Here is a 19,316-nt window from a genome sequence, read left to right as displayed (position 1 = left end):
GACTTGTTTCTGTTGTGTTGTGCTAATTTCGTAGTGTTGAGGCTTGTTTCCGTTGTGCTGTGGAGATTTCATTGTGTTGTGACTTGTTTCTGTTGTGTTGTGCTAATTTTGTTGTGATGCGGCTTGTTTCCGTTGTGTTGTGCTAATTTCATTGTGTTGTGACTTGTTTCCGTTGCGTTGTGCTAATTTCGTTGTGTTGAGTTGTGCTAATTTCGTTGTGTTGCGACTTGTTTCTGTTGTGTTGTACTAATTTTGTTGTGTTGCGACTGGTTTCCGTTGTGTTGTGCTGATTTTGTTGTGTTGCGACTTGTTTCCGTTGTGTTGTGCTAATTTCGTTGTGTTGAGGCTTGTTTCCATTGTGTTGTGGAGATTTCGTTGTGTTGTGCACTACTGGTCCACTGTATATATGTCTATAAACACACACACACACACACACACACGAGACTAGGGCACTACATGCTACATTTACAGCTTTGTCATTGTTATACTCTGTGGGAGAGGACAAGCTTCAGACAGGAACAATTCTAGGCCAACCACAGATTGAGACAGGATGTGGAGAGGATATAGCCAACAATTCCTTCATGTATGTTTGTGCCCCCCTATCAGTGCCTTCCAAATATAATCTCACTGTGAATTGTTGTGCGTTTGAATCGCAACTATGTTCCCTGTTGTTGCGGTGTTGGGATTGTAAAACATTACAATAACATTGTTAATGATACTGTTCCAGGACATGGAGGATGATGATGGTCGTTTACATTTGCTTGGGTCAAATGAGCACAGTGAAACCGTGGAAGTTGTAATTATGGTTTTAGGACAGAACCACATGACCAACTGCGCGACACTTTAGGTCCTGGAGACCTCAAGGGAGAAAACGGCATGACAAACTGTTATTTTCTTGTTTATGCAAGCGTTAGCTAAGGGGCGACATCATGGACAGATTGTCACACAGGAAGGGAGATAACAGGAAGTGGAATCTGTGGAGAACGAGACCCCAGTAAGCTCACATGTGTCTCCTCTGGAGTTTTAAAACAGATCTCAACAATGTCTCACAATGTGCTCGGATTTGCCAAGTCTGCAATAAAATCTTGATCTAATTTAAGTGAGTTGGTTTGATCATATTCCCCCAGGAAAGAAAAATCACCAATGAGATCTTGTTCATGTCTCAATTGTTTCTCCTAGTCAGCAAAGTGCAACTGGAGACTTTCACTTTTCTGTTTCTCTTAAAAAAGATCCCAATAATCTCACACGTGTCTCCTCAAGAGAGATCTCAACATCTCATATTGTGGTCAGGACTGCCAAGAAGCCTGCAATGCAATATGAGAGATCTCGTTATGACTTAAGACCAGAGGATTTGAGTTATGCTATGCTTCAGTGTTTAAGTTACAGATTTTAGTATTTTGGCAAAGCTGAGAAGAGTTTGAGACTCTAAAAACCAGAGGAGGCAGAAAGTCAACAAAAGTCTCCATTGTTGCTTCATTTCATCGTATCCCTATCTAGAAGAAGAAAAATGATCTATTAAAGAGGTCTCAATAAATACCCATTAAATAATGGCACAAATCATGGAGGAGCCCATCTGATTTTGATCTGAAGAGGAAAACCAATGTATGCGTTTCCTTGGATTCCAAATGTTCCTGAAGGTCGTGAAAACTTTCAGACCTTCATTTAGACTCCATCACTCTGGCGGTTTGGTTTACATTCACTCTGGAAATGTTGATTTTGAGAACGGCTGAGGGCAAAAAAGAAGGGAAAGAGAGAGAGGAGAGGAGGAGAGAGAAACAAGAGGCTCTGTTGCTTGGTGGATCATTGACTCCGGAAGAGGACTTTCCCAAGCTCTTGCCACGCAGTGCTCTGATGGGAATAGCGCAGGGAATTGTAGGAATCTGTCTGCGCTGAGACACGTAGGGCCGGTGGGAATGGTCAGGCGGAACCACATAAGCGTGAGGGAAAACAGGAAGTGTAACTGGAGATCTGGCTTCGAGTCAAACCAAGAGCGGAGAAAAAGTTGCGGTATGTGAGCATGAGGGCCACCATGAGCTGCACTGATCGAGGACTACCAGCTTGATCAAAGATTAGTATTGTAATTCCTACAGGAGACCAAGACAACTGCACTCAAATCAGTCAGAAATGGAACACTTCTACTGCATTTTACTACTAAGGATATCCATTTCAAGTGGATTCAAGGTAAAGATTCTAAATCTTCCAAAAACCACGGCCTCCAAAAGTCATCTCTTTCTTCATTCTGCATCCTCAGGATACTTCACAGCTCTGTGAGAGAAAGAAATTTTGCTCAAATGCATCGTCTCATCATGATCGGACCAAACATGGTGACCTCTCAATGATCTCATCCTTCCTATGAAATTTTCCAAGTTCAAAGATACAAGTTTTTCAACTGACAGGGACAAAAACAGAAGCTCAGCCACATGACTCCCAGAAAAAGAACAGTCTTTGGAAATTCTGTGGTTTTCCCTTGTAATACAAGAACTCCAGAAGATCCAGAAACTGGGAAACTGCATGTTCCTCTGCAAACCTGAGCTTTAATGCATCATCGGGTGTTAGAGCACAGATATTTCCATGATTGTCAGGGTAGGATTGTTCCCTGGCATAGAAGATAGGCATTAATATTTAAAAAGGGCTTGTGTGCATTTCATAGAATGCTCTTTGAGAGCCAAGTTGGTTAGTATAAGATCAGTTATCCAAACCACTCCTGCCAATTTTATTCCGCAACTTTGCCTTCAGTTACAATTAGCTAATGTTCCGCTGCAACATTCCCAACGCAAACATCTTACCCACTTCAAGGTCCTGAAATTAGTTGTGTCTAGAAGGTAAACCTTGCTGTGAAACTCTTGAGATTCATTTTTTCTGCAACAAGGTTTATAGTCAGAGTCAGGGTTGCTGCAGGTCTCAACATAAAAACAATATAAGAATTTGCATGTGAATCTCCCAAGACGTTCTGCACAACAAAGATACCATCTACACATGACCCTGTTATTCTAAGGACTCAAACAAGATGCTTTCCCTAAAACAAAAAATGCAGAAAGGGTATTCTTCTGAAGTGAGAACCTGATACAGGATTAGTTATCAAGGCTGTGCATGTACATACCAGGCAGTGTGTTTGAGGGCGACTGTAACAACTAAAGCATTGTGCGAAATCTCGGCCAGGTGTGTCTCCACCTGCACAGATGGACAAAATGTGTAACTCACATTACCTGAAACATCTCTGACAGGTAAAAAGAGCTTTGATGCTCAGGCAATGAGTGAAGGAAAAACATGAACCTGTCAGTCGTGCTGAATGTAAAATTAATGACTTAATGATACCCTTCCATTTAAGAGTGAACATGGCAGGTCTGGTGTGCTAAACAGATTGGATTGAGGTCTTTACATACTCGCATCCGAGTAATTATAAGCCATTAGTTTCATTATGTCTATTTGTCTCTCAACACAAGAGGATCTCAACTGGTGTTCCATTAGGAACCACATTTTACATTAAACATCAAGCAGCCACCCAATACCAGATCCGTAAGTCTGGGTCTTATTTTCTTGTACTTTGAGTAGCTTGTTCATTGGTTTTAAGAATGAAGGCATGTTACACAACCTGTCCATGTTGGCATCTGTCAAATTTGACTAGATTCTACCAAATGATCAACAAAGTGCTTTTTCCTCCCTTTTTTTTTTAAAGCTGATAAGCAAACATTGTGCAAAGTTGAAAGACTTGAGTGTTGCATGACAATGCTTGACCAGTGAGAAATGCAGTAACAAGGAGCCTGATGCTTCACTCCGAGAGTTCAATGAATTGGTGAACACTGACGCGAGTCATATGAAAGGACCTTTAGGCTGCACATCTTGGATGGTTTGCTGGTTCCAAAGCGCTGTAATTGGTTGCAGATTGGATGTGTGCAAAGCGGCGAAAGAGTGAGCGAGAGAAGGAAAGAAGGCTGTATTAAAGAGTTTTAGAAGGTAAAGAGGTATTTTAAACCACCCACGCTAGGAGAGGAAGAAGAAACATCCCACGTTCCAGATGGGGAAGAATGGATTGTTTTACTCAGCCTCACCCACATTCTCCTTTTTATTTCCTTCTTGTTCCTTCCTGTCATCTTCACAAACGCCATGACACTTCCCTTATCCCTTATCTTTGAACAAATCACATGTCCTAATCTGTAGGTTGGCCATTAAGACATAAAGACAAAGTTAACTGAGGAATGCAAATTTATCTTTTTAATGGTTGATGGATGAAATTAAGTGCGTCCTTTCTTTTTTATGATTGTCCTCTGAACAAAGTCAGTCCACCCCATAATTTTAATTCTGTCACTAAATACTCACCCTCATGTCATTCCAAGCCCATTTCTTTCTTCTGTCAAACACGAAAGGAGATATTGTACAGAATGTTTACTAGGATGTTATATTAAATGCACCGTGACCATGGCCAGTCAACCTCTAAAAAAAGACAAAAAGCACCATAAAAGTCCATGCAAATTATGCACTAAATGTCCAAGCCTTCTGAAGTCATATCATAACTTTCTGTGAGGAACAGACCGAGGTTTTCATAGCTAACTTACATTTAAATATTTTTCATGTGTTTTTCAAGTGTTGCACCCACTGATCTATAATAGAGAACATTATATATAGATCAGTGGTTGCACCAGATTTAAATGCCATTGGTGGTTGCTTCTCACGTGGCATTACGGCAAAGTAGGTTTAAACATAAGGAAGTACAAGTGAGATTTGAGACCTCCGATGGATAACAACTTAAACTTTGGACTTTTTCGCACAAAAAGTTAGTGTACAACTTCAGAAGGCTTGGAATACATTGGACTATCTTTGTCATTTTGGAGCTTGGCAGACTGTGGTTGCTGTCAAATTCTTAAAAAATTGGAATGGCATTATGAGTAAACAACGACACCAATTCCTGTTTTAGGTGAACTCTACCTTCAAACTGGTGGTGCATTTAGCTAAACACTTTATTCCCTTCTCCTGAAACCCTCCATTGTTACAACCTTGAAGTCTGCTCTGTCTTTCTCTTCTCTTCTTGTGCTACAAAAATCACTGAACCTTGACAGAGACGGCATCGGAGTGACAGCTTGCAGGCACGGCTCCTTAAGGAGTGGGGGCTGGTATCTCAAGAGTTATAAAAGAAGGAGGGTTACAGAGGAGAAAGACGGGAAGGAGGAGAAGGGGTGGAGGTCAGTAATCACAGCATCTGTGGTCCGTTCCCTTAAACTCCAACACAAAGCCGGTGAGCTCACGGAATCCTGAGCAGCCAGAATTCCCTCACACGCACCGCAGGGAGCATTCTACAGCTGTTGCCGTGGAGACAGTCCAGGTCATTACGGCAGTAAGGAACCCTTCCTGAATGTTGCACTGTAACCAGAGCTAGGTGCTCAGGACCTCAGACTGGAACTAAGGTTTACCTTCCAACAAGACAATGACCCTAAGCACACAGCTAAAATAACGAAGGAGTGGCTTCACAACAACTCTGTGACTGTTCTTGGATGGCCCAGCCAGAGCCCTGACTTAAACTCAATTGAGCATCTCTGGAGAGACCTAAAAATGGCTGTCCACCAACGTTTACCATCCAACCTGACAGAACTGGAGTGGATCTGCAAGAGGGAATGGCAGAGGATCCCCAAATCCATGTGTGAAAAACTTGTTGCATCTTTCCCAAAAAGACTCATGGCTGTATTAGATCAAAAGGGTGCTTCTACTAAATACTGAGCATTTTTCAGTTTTTCTTTTTTAATAAATTTGCAAAAATGTCAACAATTCTGTGTTTTTCTGTCAATATGGGGTGCTGTGTGTACATTAATGAGGAAAAAAATTAACTTAAATGATTTTAGCAAATGGCTGCAATATAACAAAGAGTGAAAAATTTAAGGGGGTCTGAATACTTTCCGTACCCACTGTACATTCAGAAAGTCTTCCAGTTTTGCAGATATTGACACTTCTGCAAACGCATGTCACAGGAAATCACACACAAAGACTGTCAGCTTTAAGATGCAAAGCTCACATACTCACCAACACAGACACACAAAGCCAAGCATCACAAGCTCTAATGCTCAGTCTTATAGTTAGAGATATGAACAGACACGAATGATTCCTCAAATCATGTGTCTTGTTGAGGAGAGGTGTGCTGTTACTTTACTAAGTGATCATACTAACTATTTTAACCTGATGGATGATAAAAAATCCTTATATTGAAGGAGACTCAAACGATATATAGAGACTAGAAGAGCAGAGACTTGAGTGTAGATGCTTTCACTTAGGCCAATTAAACAACCAATCAGCAACCACCTAGCAACTATTTAGAACTCCCTAGCAACCACCCAGAACACTTTAGCATCTAGCTAGTAACCACTCAGAACACCCTGGCAACTGTATAACAACATTAGGGTCCTATGATGTCCGCGATGCGGAAAACGTGGACGGAATCGCGAAGTCCGGTCATAAAAACGGAATTTACTATAATGCTAAATGTCACGGAATTTGCTAAATTTTGGAAGGATATATCAAAAGTAGGTCAGTTCACTTAAATCAAAACAAGATATAGACTGGTGTCTGTGAATATTAAGCCGCAAAATATCTGCCAACACAAAGCCGGCGAGCTCACGGAATCCTGAGCAGCCAGAATTCCCTCACACGCACCGCAGGGAGCATTCTACAGCTGTTGCCGTGGAGACAGTCCAGGTCATTACGGCAGTAAGGAACCCTTCCTGAATGTTGCACTGTAACCAGAGCTAGGTAGTAACTGATTGCATGGAATCTGGATTACGTAATCAGATTCCAAAAATTAAGAACTTGCAAGTAGATTACATTTTAAAATACTCATAATCAGACTTTTTTTATGGATTACATATCATTTATTGATTCTCCCTCTTTTTCATCTAAATGTTCCTTTCTAAAATAGCCATATGAGTACATGAACACATGAACATGATCTCTAGAACTGCTCTGAGAGTTACTTCATGAGCATTTTACTGTTCCTTTAGAGTAAAAATAGGCCTATCGTCATATATACAAACAGAAAACTAAAGGTCTTCAAAGCAACTCATCAAAATAAACGTTCGGTTTAACTTGAAGAAACCGTGACAGAAATATATTACTTAACGTAATTATACTACTACTAATAAAATTATTATTAAAATTTTTTTTTTCCAAATATTTACCAGAAAAATTATTTACCAGAATTTATTTAGCAGAAAAATGTAAATACACAACACATTATTTCTGGAAGAAAAAAAAGAAAGAAATAAAATAAATAAATTATTATTATTATTATTTATAAAATCAATTAATTAGATATGCTTTTGATTATTAATATTAAGTAAAAATATTTGGTGAAAATAGAACTGAATTTGAGAAAAAAAATAATATTTCATAAATACATTTTTACATAATTTTTTGTTAAACTTTAATAAACTGCTGTTTAATATGTTAAGTTTCATGATTTCAATTAATTAGACATGCTTTTTGATTATTAAAATTTAATGTAACTATTAAAACAGAGTCTAGAAAAATTTAAACGGGAAAAAACGTAATCCAGAAAAATGTAAATGGAAAAAACAGAATTTGGAAAAAAATAAAACGGATTTCATAGGGCCCACTACAACATGCTAAAAACCACTTGAGAATGGACACTTTTCACTTAGGCCATTAAACAACCACCAGAACACCCTAGCAACCCCATGGCAACAGCCTAGCAACCACCCAAAACACCCTAGCAACATGCTAAAAACAACTCCAGAAGTGTTTTCTACAGGTAAGCACCACCAAAAACCAAGTTCTGCATTCAGTTCCAAAGGTTTCCAATAAACAAAGCAGATGGAAAAATGTCCTCCTGTCGGCTCACCAAATTGCAGTCTTTCTTTCCTGAACTCATCCTTTGACCTTGTGACTATTTGTTAGAGTCATTTAGAGTGAGCCATTAGTCACAGACCAGAGCCAAACAACCCACCCCATCAAACAGGCCTGCATTCAAAGGCTCCTTACCAAGAATCCTTTGCTACACACACACTCTGCTCTGGCAATCGCTCAGAACTGATAGCCAAAATGTAAAAAACCCTCATCATTCACAAATTGGGCTTCATTCATAAAATACAAGGAGAAACATCTGTGAAACCATTTTTAATGTAAACTGCATCTGAAAATGCTCATACAAATTGTTTGAATTACATTCATGAATTACACAGAAATTACTTTTTATTTTTTTATTTATTTATTAATGTGAATGAGGCCTACTTTGGGATTGTTTATTACATTGACTATTTTGATAAAGTTTTCAGCTATACAGAGAGTAGTACATTTAATCACGTTTACATTGAACCAAAATCAGCCCAAAAACCCTGTTTAAAAAAAGCAAGATGATTCTGTTTGGGCCTCAATATGTCTTTGTACATCTGCAGTCTGACAATTTAACTGGAACAGAAGCTTGCTTCTGATGTGTCATTTTGGAAAGACTATGGGATTATGGGTATTTCTTATCCCTTGTTGCGAAAACAAAAAACATTTTAGTCCTAAACAGCAGTTACAAATAAAAGCATGAGGGTGAGTCACTACATGAGTCAACAGAGATGGGAATATCCCATGCACTCACAATATGTTCTCTGCTAAGAAATACCAAATATAGACATAAAATGACTTTTAAAATCGATCCAGAGGTCCAACACTCTCAGTTCTTTTGGCGTTGACATAGTTTATGAATTATGAAGTCATGTCTTGAGACGACACCAAAACTCTCACTCTGACTGTTATTAAAGTGCCAAACACATTTGGATATTTCTTACACAGCTTGGCTGAATTGCTTTTGTTTATCTCTCTCTACTTTCAGCTGTCCAGAGAAGCAGAGCTATTGTTCTCTTGGCTGAAATTACTTGCAGCACTTCTTCAGTTACGCTCTATCTATCAGCTCTCTTGCCTCTTAGCCAGGAACGCACCAATGAACACACATTTCTCACGACTAGTTTAACTAAGTCTTAGAACAAACAACAAACCAGCACAATCACTACAAAACTACTGTGCACTACTTTAAACTTCATATATTAGACCAATGCAAACAGTGCACATTGAACACACAACACACACATTTATTTTAGCTATTTAAATGACAATAAAATAAACTTTTATATATTTAAAAAATAATAATAATTCAAATGGATAAAGACTACTCCTAAGAGCAAATGAGTTTTAGTTGTTTTAATTGTAGATCATTTTAGTGTATTTATTAATATTTTTATTTTTAGAATTAAAAAAAACATTACTTACATTACGTACTTATTTTTGAATCATTTTTACCATTAAAGGAGGTTTTGTCAAATATAATTCAGGTTTTGTCAGACAATAACTACAGATTATGCCTAAAAAGATTTTTATTTGTTTTAATTTTATAATATTTAAAAACAATGTATTTTTTATTGTATTTGTTTTATTTATCTTTTTTATTTAAAAAAATAAAATAAAAAAACATTATTTACTCTATTTTTTCATCATTTTTTACCATTGAATGAGGTTGTCAAACATAATTTAGGTTTTGTCCGACAATAACTACTGACCACCCCTAAAAAGATTTTTTCCATTTTATAATATTTTTTATTTTTATTTATTTATTTATTTTTAATGTATTTGTTTCATTTATCTTTTTATTTTTAAAATAAAAAAATTACTCTATTTTTGAATTATTTTTACCATTGAAGGAGGTTGTCAAACATAATTTTGGTTTTGTCCGACAATAACTACAGACCACCCCTAAAAAGTTTTTTTTTTTTCCATTTTATAATTTTTCTTATTTTTATTTATTTATTTATTTTTTAATGTATTGCTTTCATTTATCTTTTTATTTTTTAAATAAACAATTACTCTATTTTTGAATAATTTTTACCATTGAAGGAGGTTTTGTCAAACATAATTTTGGTTTTGTCACACAATAACTACAGACTACCCCTAAAACATTTTTTTTTTTTTTCATTTAATAATATTTTTACAAACTATTTTTGTATTTTTATTGTATTTGTTTTATTTATCATTTTTATTTTTAGAATTAAAAAAACAACATTATTTACTCTATTTTTTAAATCATTTTTACCACTGAGGGAGGTTTTGTCAAATGTAATTTTGGTTTTGTCAGAAGCAATTTTGCCCCCAAAGTATAGCTGACTAAACCTACACACACACACACACACACACATACCTTGCTCTGTTGCTTGCGCCCTGCAGTAGTGCAGTGGTCTCTCATTTTGTGAAATCTGACCCCAGGAAAGACAGCATCCACTCTCATGATCTGAGCAGCTATTCCCTTCTTCTCCTCTTTTTTCCTTCTTCAGCACACTCTTTGGCTGATTAAATCCTCTTTTTTCCCAGCCGGTCCCCGTGTATCCTGCAAGTGGCCTGTGAGCAGAAGAAAAGCAGCAGTCGCTCAGATTCTCATGATCTGAGCAGCTATTCCCTTCTTCTCCTCCCTTTCCTCTTTTTTCCTTCTCCAGCACACGCTTTGGCTGATTAAATCCTCTTTTTCCCAGCCGGTCCCCGTGTATCCTGCAAACGGCCTGCAAGCAGAAGAGAAGCAGCAGTCACTCAGACAGACTCAAACTCCAGCTGCAGGCAACTTTATCTCTCTCCAGTGTTTCTGCCTTCCTCCGCTCTCATTCTCTTTTCCCACCCCTCCCTCTCCTCTTTCCCATCGGAGTCTTTCTCCTCCTCCTCCAAACCCCCCACAGCTGAACTAATCTGCAGCTGGACGAGCGATTGGACGCCTGGTTGCCGTGGAGACGGAGTGTCCTGCTTTAAAAGTTGACTGGAGCCAAACGGAGCACGGAACAAATTCCATCCATCCGCATAAACGGTGGAATCAAGAAGTATTTGGATACTTCAGACGCTTTTAAAATCGACCTGTAAGGAAAAATCACAAATAAGATCTCTTTGATTGCTCGCATGAGATTAAATAGAAATCAAATGGAAACCTATGCTTGCTTTTCCTGTTTAGAAAAAGATCCCAGTAATCTCACATGTTTCTCCTCCAGAGTTTTAGATCAAAACAATGTCTCAAACTATCAAGACTAAAATGAAAAGTCAAAGATCTTAATATGAACTTAAACATTTCTCATCCAATTCATTAAATGTTTCAGTTTCACATGCAGCGCTATACTCTTACTCTATGATAAGTATGCACTAATTATTATTGCCTATTTTTATTTCTCCTGAGAAATTTTAGGACTTACAGTTTTTTTCAACTGCTTACACACAAAATCTTTACTTGTCACACAATTTCTGAAAGCTGACACTCAAACAGCAGAAGCACACACACCAAATCTGCAAAACCATATGCTAATTCTCCGCCTTTGACTCGGTTTTCAATTTCATAAAACACTTTTTGCATGCAAAACAACACACAATTCTCTATGTAACTCACAAAATTCTAACAGGAATTGATTTTATGGCAAAGGTGTTTGCAAATGTTTGCTTTTGAGATGTGTTTGTGATATTTTGAACGCAGTGCTTCATTTTGCAAGAGATGTGAGGCATTTTGCATTTTGTGTGTGCAATTCTTGGATTTGTGTGTAAAGTTTTGAAAATGTGTGTAAGCAAAACTGTAATAACTAAGCCGTGAAAGAGCAATATCTGAGCAATAAGACTTTCCTCTGGGTAGTTTAAAATCTGACTATTTCTATCTATCTATCTATCTGACTATTTCTATCTATCTATCTATCTGACTATTTCTATCTATCTATCTATCTGACTATTTCTATCTATCTATCTATCTGACTATTTCTATCTATCTATCTATCTGACTATTTCTATCTATCTATCTATCTATCTATCTATCTGACTATCTATCTATCTATCTATCTATCCATCCATCCATCTGTTCTTTTGAACTTTCTATTCATCAAACAAACCTTAAAAAAACAAACAAAAATGGAAAAAAACATCTCATGAAATATGAAGCAGCACAACTGTTTTCAACATGTATAATAATAATAAATGTTTCTTGAGCAGCAAATCAGTATATTAGAATGATTTCTGAAGGATCATGTGACACTGAAGACTGGAGTAATGATGCTGAAAATTCAGCTTTGATCACAGGAATAAATTACGACTTAAAATTGAAATAGAAAACAGTTATTTTAAACAGTAATAATATTTCACAATATTATTTTTTTCATTGTATTTTTAATCAAATAAATGTGTGAGCACAAGAGAAAAAAGTTCAAACTAAATTAATTAATTAATGACAAATAACAAAATAAAATATGGAACAACAACAAACAAAATTGCATTAAAATAATGTTTTTTAATATTAAAAAATATTAAAACATTTACTCATTCTATTTGACTATTTTCTTTATTTACTTATTTTTATTTTAATAATTTTTAATTAAATGGATTATGGATGCAGTCTACTTGTTTATCATTACTGAACTGATGATTATTGCATTTTAAATATGACAACTTATTAACCAATCAATCAACAAATCGGTCACTTGATGAGGGTTCATTTCCAATTAATAATATTTCTATTTTTTATCAAATAAATGCAGCCGAAGCATTAGATAACAAACCTTGTTATCTAATGCTCCCAGAAATATGATCAAACGGACTCACTTTAGATTAATATTAAGTACGTTTTGTAAGAGCTTATTAAAATCAGATGGTTTTGCTTTACATTGGCATGCACAAGCATGATTCGAAGTCACTTGTTTACAACAGGGTTTAGAGTTGAGGCCCCTGGCTTTCCTGCCTGCAGTGGGACTGAGGGTCTCTGGGAGTGTCTAAGGATCCCATGTGAAGGACAGTCTTGGCTCGACTTCAAGAGAGGTGGAGGAGATAGACTCGAGGGATCGTGTTACGCACAGATTTAACTGGAGAGTTTGCGGACTTAAAGGGTTAGTTCACCCAAAAATGAAAATTAGGCTGTGTTTTACTCACCCCCGAGGCATCCTAGGTGTATATGACTTTCTTCTTTCAGACGAATCCAGTCGGAGTTATAATAAAAATTGTCTTTGATCTTTCAAGATGTTTAATGCCACTCAGCGGGTGTTGCATGCATCAGTCCAAAACTTAAATAAAAAGCGCCCATCCATAAAAAAAAAGTGTCTCACACGGCTCTGGGGGGTGAACAAAGGCCTCCTGTAGCGAATCGATGCGTTTTTGTAAGAAAAATATCCATATTCAAAACGTAATAATCACTTTAATGTAGCTTGCGCCAACAGTTGTACACAGAAGCAGCTCCGGGAGCATGACGTATGAGGTAAAATGCAGCATTTTTGGGTGAACTAACCCTTTAATGGAATCAGTGTCTTTTGTTGCTGTTGTAAAGCTTTTGTGCTAGATTAACTCTGCTGCGAAGCTGATTTTAAAGCACAGTAAGCGAATTTGTAAAAGTCATTTTGAAAACCCAGGAATAAGTTAACAATAAGGGATTGGCACAAAAAACACATGCATGTATAATCAAATATGATATTTCTAAATAAATTAAACCCCACACACAGCATTTCAATATGCAAAAGAGAATGAAAGACACTGCTTATCATGTCTGTCTTTATACCTGCTCCTTTATGTGTTTCTTTTATGCATGAGAGAGGAAGATGAGTCCATTGGCACATAATGAAGCACACAGTCATCACAGCGACACCTACAGGACAAAGAAGAGAAACACAGAAGAAGAAAAAAAAAGATTGTTTGGATCCAGTGTTTGTTTGTTAAAATGTTATTTGCCAAGGATAAATAAATAAATAAATAAAAACAGACCGAATAAATGACATGGATGAAAGACCGAGCGAGTAAATTATTGATTGAATGAAGTACGAGTCAACTGAATGGGAATATATAATATATATACCGTTGACTTATAATTTTGATGTTGATCCAGATCTTAAGTTCTTTTTATCCTTATATGCTTCAAATGTTTTTATACTGAAACTCAGTTTAATGATTTATGTAGATCTCTGCCTTCTAAAGTTTTTTTTCTTCTACTTTTCGTTTGAACATAAGTAGTCTCTCTGGGAATTCTCTCATTCATTATTAATTTTGACTTAAACATCAGTTTTCTACTATTGCTTTATCTGAAACATTGTTAACAGCGAATTCTAGAGAAATCTTAAAGTATAATGAAGTATAATTCAGTTGATTATGTTAGAGAGAACAGATTGGGAGGTGGAGTATTTATGAGGATTATGAATTTAAACTGGAGATGATCTTGCCTTAAACACAGATAGAAATGAAGTGGACTCTTTCTTTTTGAGCTTCCTGCTGGTTCTAGAAGACAAATGTGACCCTGGACCACACTGCGCACCAGAAGAGCCAGACACAGGAACAGTTTCTTCCCTCACGCAATCCATCTTATGAACACTTGACAATAATTGTGGATCACACAACACTATTTATACACTTTTTATCTAACACACATACTTAGTTTACATTTCGGATTTGCACATAATATACCTGTACATACAAAACTGTCTATTGTAATATACCTGTACATACAATTGTCCGTTTGTATATTGTTATTCTCTATTTACTTGTTCTATTTTTATTCTTTTTTTATCTGTGTTTTGTCCTGTCACTGTCATTCTGTGGAAGCTTCTGTCACGAAAACAAATTCCTCGTATGTGTAAAGATACCTGCAATAAAGCTCATTCTGATTCTGATTCTGAAAACCAGTCATAAGTGTCAATTTTGAATAAATAAGCTTTCCATTGATGTGTGGTTTGTTAGGATAGGACAATATTTGGCCGAGATACAACTATTTGAAAACCTGGAATCTGAGGATGCAAAAAAATCTAAATATTGAGAAAATCAGCTTTAAAATTGTCCAAATGAAGTCCTTTAGCAATGCATATTACTGATCAAAAATTAAGTTTTGATATATTTACGCTAGGACATTTACAAAATATCTTCATGAACATGATCTTTACTTAATATCCTAATGATGTTTGGCATAAAAGAAAAATCGATAATTTTGACCCATACAATGTATTGTTGGCTATTGCTACAAATATACTCCAGCGACTTAAGACTGCTTTTGTGCTCCAGGGTCATAAATATTATTGTTGGCATTATTTGATTCTAGTATTCAAGATTTTAATGAAAGTTTGGCCAACTCACTTGATTTGATAAACAATGATCATAAATACTGTTATATTTAGGCGATCTCTTAAAAAGAAATTTGATACCTGTACTGCAGATTTTCGGAATATTCTTTATTATTTTCCTCTTATTCATAAACCTACAAGAGTTAAAGAAAATTCAGCAACTTTGACTGATATACAAATAATATCTTTAAGAAGATATAAAAAAAAATACTTATTTTCATGGGCAAAATAAATAAAAAATAGGTGTATAAACAAATTAATAAATGTTAGGGAGATTAAGAAGACAGACCAGATATCAGATTAATTTACATATCGCTAAATAAATAATAAGACGACAAATGAAATAAAAAGTGAAAAAGATTTATCTCCGTGACAAGTACAGGTAAAAATCGATTTTAAAAAAATAGGTAGGCCTATATAAACAAATTAATAAATATATTAAAAATGAGATTAAAGACAGGTTAATGAAAATAAAATAAAAATTACATACCAAAAGATTTTAAGTTGCACTTTTTCCACTGACACCTCACTAAACATGTTCTTTGGAGAACTTTCTGAATAAAACTGATGTCTGATGGCATTGAGGAATCATTCATGCAATGGCCACAGAACTAATGGTGAGATTCACACGGAAGGATTAATCAGCCGGACCGAAGGAGAGGAGCAACACTCGTAACAAATATTTGAATGAATTAAACAAGATTCGCGTAAAAATGTGGAGATACAATGCGAAAATGAGGCTAAACAGCACGACTGTGGACATCTGGCAGCGAAAAGGTGCCAGATAAAAAGAATAGGGATGTATATGATTACGCGTTGCAGCAGGAGCGGCTGTATTTTGAATCTTTCTGTGGATTATATTAAATTTAACATCATAGACATAAAGATTTAACATTGCTGTGGATGTATGCATAACACATGCACAAGTTGCCCCTAGATTTTGCAGCAAAACGCTACATAATTTCCCATTAGTAAGTGAATGCTTATTAATCATTCTACTACATACTGTATGCGTGATCTTTGTTTTCATGCATCTGATTTCAATAATGATTGTAAATTGCAACTGCACTACATTTGTCCTAAAATAACTGTTAAATGTCTAAATAACTGTATCAAAAATGTCTGCTTTCTGTGCAAAACACCTGCTCCAGAACTTCAGATACATGGTGCACAGGGTTTCGATTCGAATCCCGTACAGTGTTTATTTTTAAAGGTACTCATGTTATATCTCAAGCCCCTAAAGCGGGACTTTTCTGCTGGACTGCATGTGGCATCACTTACGCCGCTGGACAGGAAGCCATCCATCAGCAGAGGACCACAGAGAGGAAGTCAGTCGCCCGAGTGCAGATCCACAGGTTAGTATTCGTCTTGCGTTTGGGAATCTGCGCCTTGGTGCTTCTTCTCAAATTCAGCCCGCTTCTGATTCTGTATCCCCTGACTTTACTATCACAACGTTGGGTGTCCCATTGGTTGGATGCCCTCCTTTGGGTCACTGAAACATCTGGACCTACTTTTATCAAGCTTGGCCAGTGGGCCAGCACCAGACGGGACATCTTCTCCCGGGACTTCTGCGAGCGCTTCTCAAGGCTTCATGTGCGGGTGAAGCCCCATCCCTGGTCCCACACCAAGCTCTGTCTGAGGAGGGCGTTTGGGGAAGGATGGAGGCAGATGTTTGTGTTTGACGGTAAGGAGCCCGTGGGCTTGGGATGCGTGGCACAGGTGTACCGCGCCAAAGCCAAGGTGAAGAGCGTCGAAGGTCTGGAGTTCCAGAAGCTGGTGGAGGAACTGGAGAAGAACAATCTCCTGGAGGCCTGGGAGGAGCTTTGAGTGACTTCTGGGAGACGTATAAAGATGAGGAAGAGACGGTGGAGACCAAGGTGAGGGATTTCAGAGAGAGACCTGGTCCAGACGAACACCTGGAGGAAGAACGTCTGATTCCTGTGGCAATTAAGGTAAAGATCCTATTTACTTACTACTTACTTTTTAAACCCATCCCTTCCAACCATCTAGAGTAATGTGCACATTTTTGTTCATTTTTTATTTTTTTTTAAATGATCCAATCATGTTTAATTTTTTTTCTTCTCATATACTCTATTTTCTTTCAGAATCATGTCAGATTATCAAGGTAGAATCGTTTTTTAAATGGCGTTTCATGTTTTTCATGTATTTTTCTGTTTATTTGTACTTTTGAGTCTGTTCTTGAAGTTTAAGTCAACATTTTTGTCCAACCCTGTTAAAAAATCCAGATCAAAGCAGCTTCATCCTCTAGCAGTTATTGTTCATTCTAAATTAATTTTTTAATGTAGAATATGTGTTACATAAATACATGAAATGTAGAACATATAAAAAAGTGCTCGTGGCTCTTCTGCCAGTGGGTGCCCCCCCCCCCACGCATAAAAGTGAAACTCCGCCTATGATTGTGCTGTTACTCCTTTCGAGCCGAAGTTCACACAATTGGGTGTTATTTATGGGGAGTAGAATTATTTATTTATTTCAATGAATGTAATCGATTAAATATCATAATATTTAGGCTATAATATTATAAATCGGGTTGGTTTGTATTGGTGACATAATATGTAAATGATATGCGTGCGGCCCGCGAGACTTGCACTTGGACCATAGTGCGGCCCGGTGGAAAAAAAGGTTGAGAACCACTGCTCTGGAGTCTAGACAGTTACCTATGGCTATGAATTAAATGTTTGGTCAATATTAAACAAGGATTTGAGCGTGCTATAGGTGTAACAACAGCCATTATCAGGCCTTTGGCGCCCTTTACAGGCATTTGTAGTAATGTAATTGTTTTTGTATTACATTATGTGTTTTAAGTGTTATTCAATAAAACCGTGTGTTTATTAGGTCCAGACGAACACCTGGAGGAAGAACGTCTGATTCCTGTGGCAATTAAGGTAAAGATCCTATTTACTTACTACTTACTTTTTAAACCCATCCCTTCCAACCATCTAGAGTAATGTGCACATTTTTGTTCATTTTAAAAAAATTTTTAAATGATCCAATCATGTTTAATTTTTTCTCATGTACTCATTTTCTTTCAGAATCATGTCAGATTATCAAGGTAGAATCGTTTTTTAAATGGCGTTTCATGTTTTTCATGTATTTTTCTGTTTATTTGTACTTTTGAGTCTGTTCTTGAAGTTTAAGTCAACATTTTTAAAAAATCCAGATCAAAGCAGCTTCATCCTCTACTTGGTAAAAAAAAAACAATGGTGTTCTGGGTCTAACTGTGCACTTTTTTTTATTTTATTTTATTTTTTCCCCCTTTAAAGGGGTCATAGGATGGCCGTTTTCCACAAGTTGATATGATTGTTTAGGGTCTTAATGATAAGTCTGTAACATAGTTTGGTTAATTTCTCAATGGTAGTGTAAATTATTCAATTAAACCATATGATTATTATTAATTATAATTATTGCGTCGTTGATTTTATAAAGCCTAATGCATTTTAAGTCATGGAAACTAGAATATTAAGGCAGATGCGTTGGTGATGGTGAAATTATTACCGACATTAAAACATGTTAACGTCAACAGCCAAAAAAAGTTTCACAAGTTTCAGTTTTGAAAGTTATGCGCGCGCACACACACACACACACACGTGTATATATTGTGTGTGTGTGTATGTTTATTCTTATTTATGTTTAAGTATATGTTAATATTAATATAGAATGAGCAACTGGGATGGTTTACGCATTCTGTTTTGGTTATTTCTTTAATTTAGTGTTTTCTTAATTTAATAGTCATTTTTAATCAAATTGATATTGCATACGGAGTACATACTCAATTACAACTTGCATTTCTTGTGTTTACTATTGCTGAGCTGATGATTTATTGCTATTTAAATGCAAAATCAACGCATCAATTATTCGATAAGGGTCTACCTTTTTCCCTGTCCCTCTGAGCCACAGAACTAATGGTGAGATTCACACGGAAGGATTAATCAGCCGGACCGAAGGAGAGGAGCAACACTCGTAACAAATATTTGAATGAATTAAACAAGATTCGCGTAAAAATGTGGAGATACAATGCGAAAATGAGGCTAAACAGCACGACTGTGGACATCTGGCAGCGAAAAAGTGCCAGATAAAAAGAATAGGGATGTATATGATTACGCGTTGCAGCAGGAGCGGCTGTATTTTGAATCTTTCTGTGGATTATATTAAATTTAACATCATAGACATAAAGATTTAACATTGCTGTGGATGTATGCATAACACATGCACAAGTTGCCC

The 19,316-nt window shown here is 36.5% G+C and overlaps 1 protein-coding gene and 1 pseudogene across 1 annotated transcript in view; one reads left to right on the top strand and one right to left on the bottom strand.

Annotated features, from left to right (window-relative positions):
- LOC107745569 (DENN domain-containing protein 2A-like) overlaps positions 1-14,321 on the bottom strand; it is a gene marked incomplete at its 3' end in the record, with an annotated part of 39,318 nt that extends 24,997 nt beyond the window's left edge. The window contains exons 1-5 of the mRNA XM_016559460.1: positions 14,184-14,321; positions 10,175-10,529; positions 5,241-5,343; positions 4,992-5,112; positions 3,101-3,171 (exon numbers count right to left, since the gene is read on the bottom strand). Of these exons, the coding sequence (XP_016414946.1) occupies positions 3,101-3,171; positions 4,992-5,112; positions 5,241-5,343; positions 10,175-10,529; positions 14,184-14,321 (788 nt within the window). The remainder of the gene's footprint in view (positions 1-3,100; positions 3,172-4,991; positions 5,113-5,240; positions 5,344-10,174; positions 10,530-14,183) is intronic.
- Positions 14,322-16,192: 1,871 nt separating this feature from the next.
- Positions 16,193-19,316, top strand: part of LOC107745568 (uncharacterized aarF domain-containing protein kinase 2-like) — an 8,024-nt pseudogene continuing 4,900 nt past the window's right edge.

Source organism: Sinocyclocheilus rhinocerous, unplaced genomic scaffold (genome assembly GCF_001515625.1).
Source record: "Sinocyclocheilus rhinocerous isolate Xijiao unplaced genomic scaffold, SAMN03320098_v1.1 scaffold1099, whole genome shotgun sequence".
Classification (NCBI taxonomy): Eukaryota; Metazoa; Chordata; class Actinopteri; order Cypriniformes; family Cyprinidae; genus Sinocyclocheilus; species Sinocyclocheilus rhinocerous.
The sequence above is the reverse complement of the archived record's forward strand: the minus strand, read 5'-3'. Positions and strand labels throughout refer to the sequence as shown.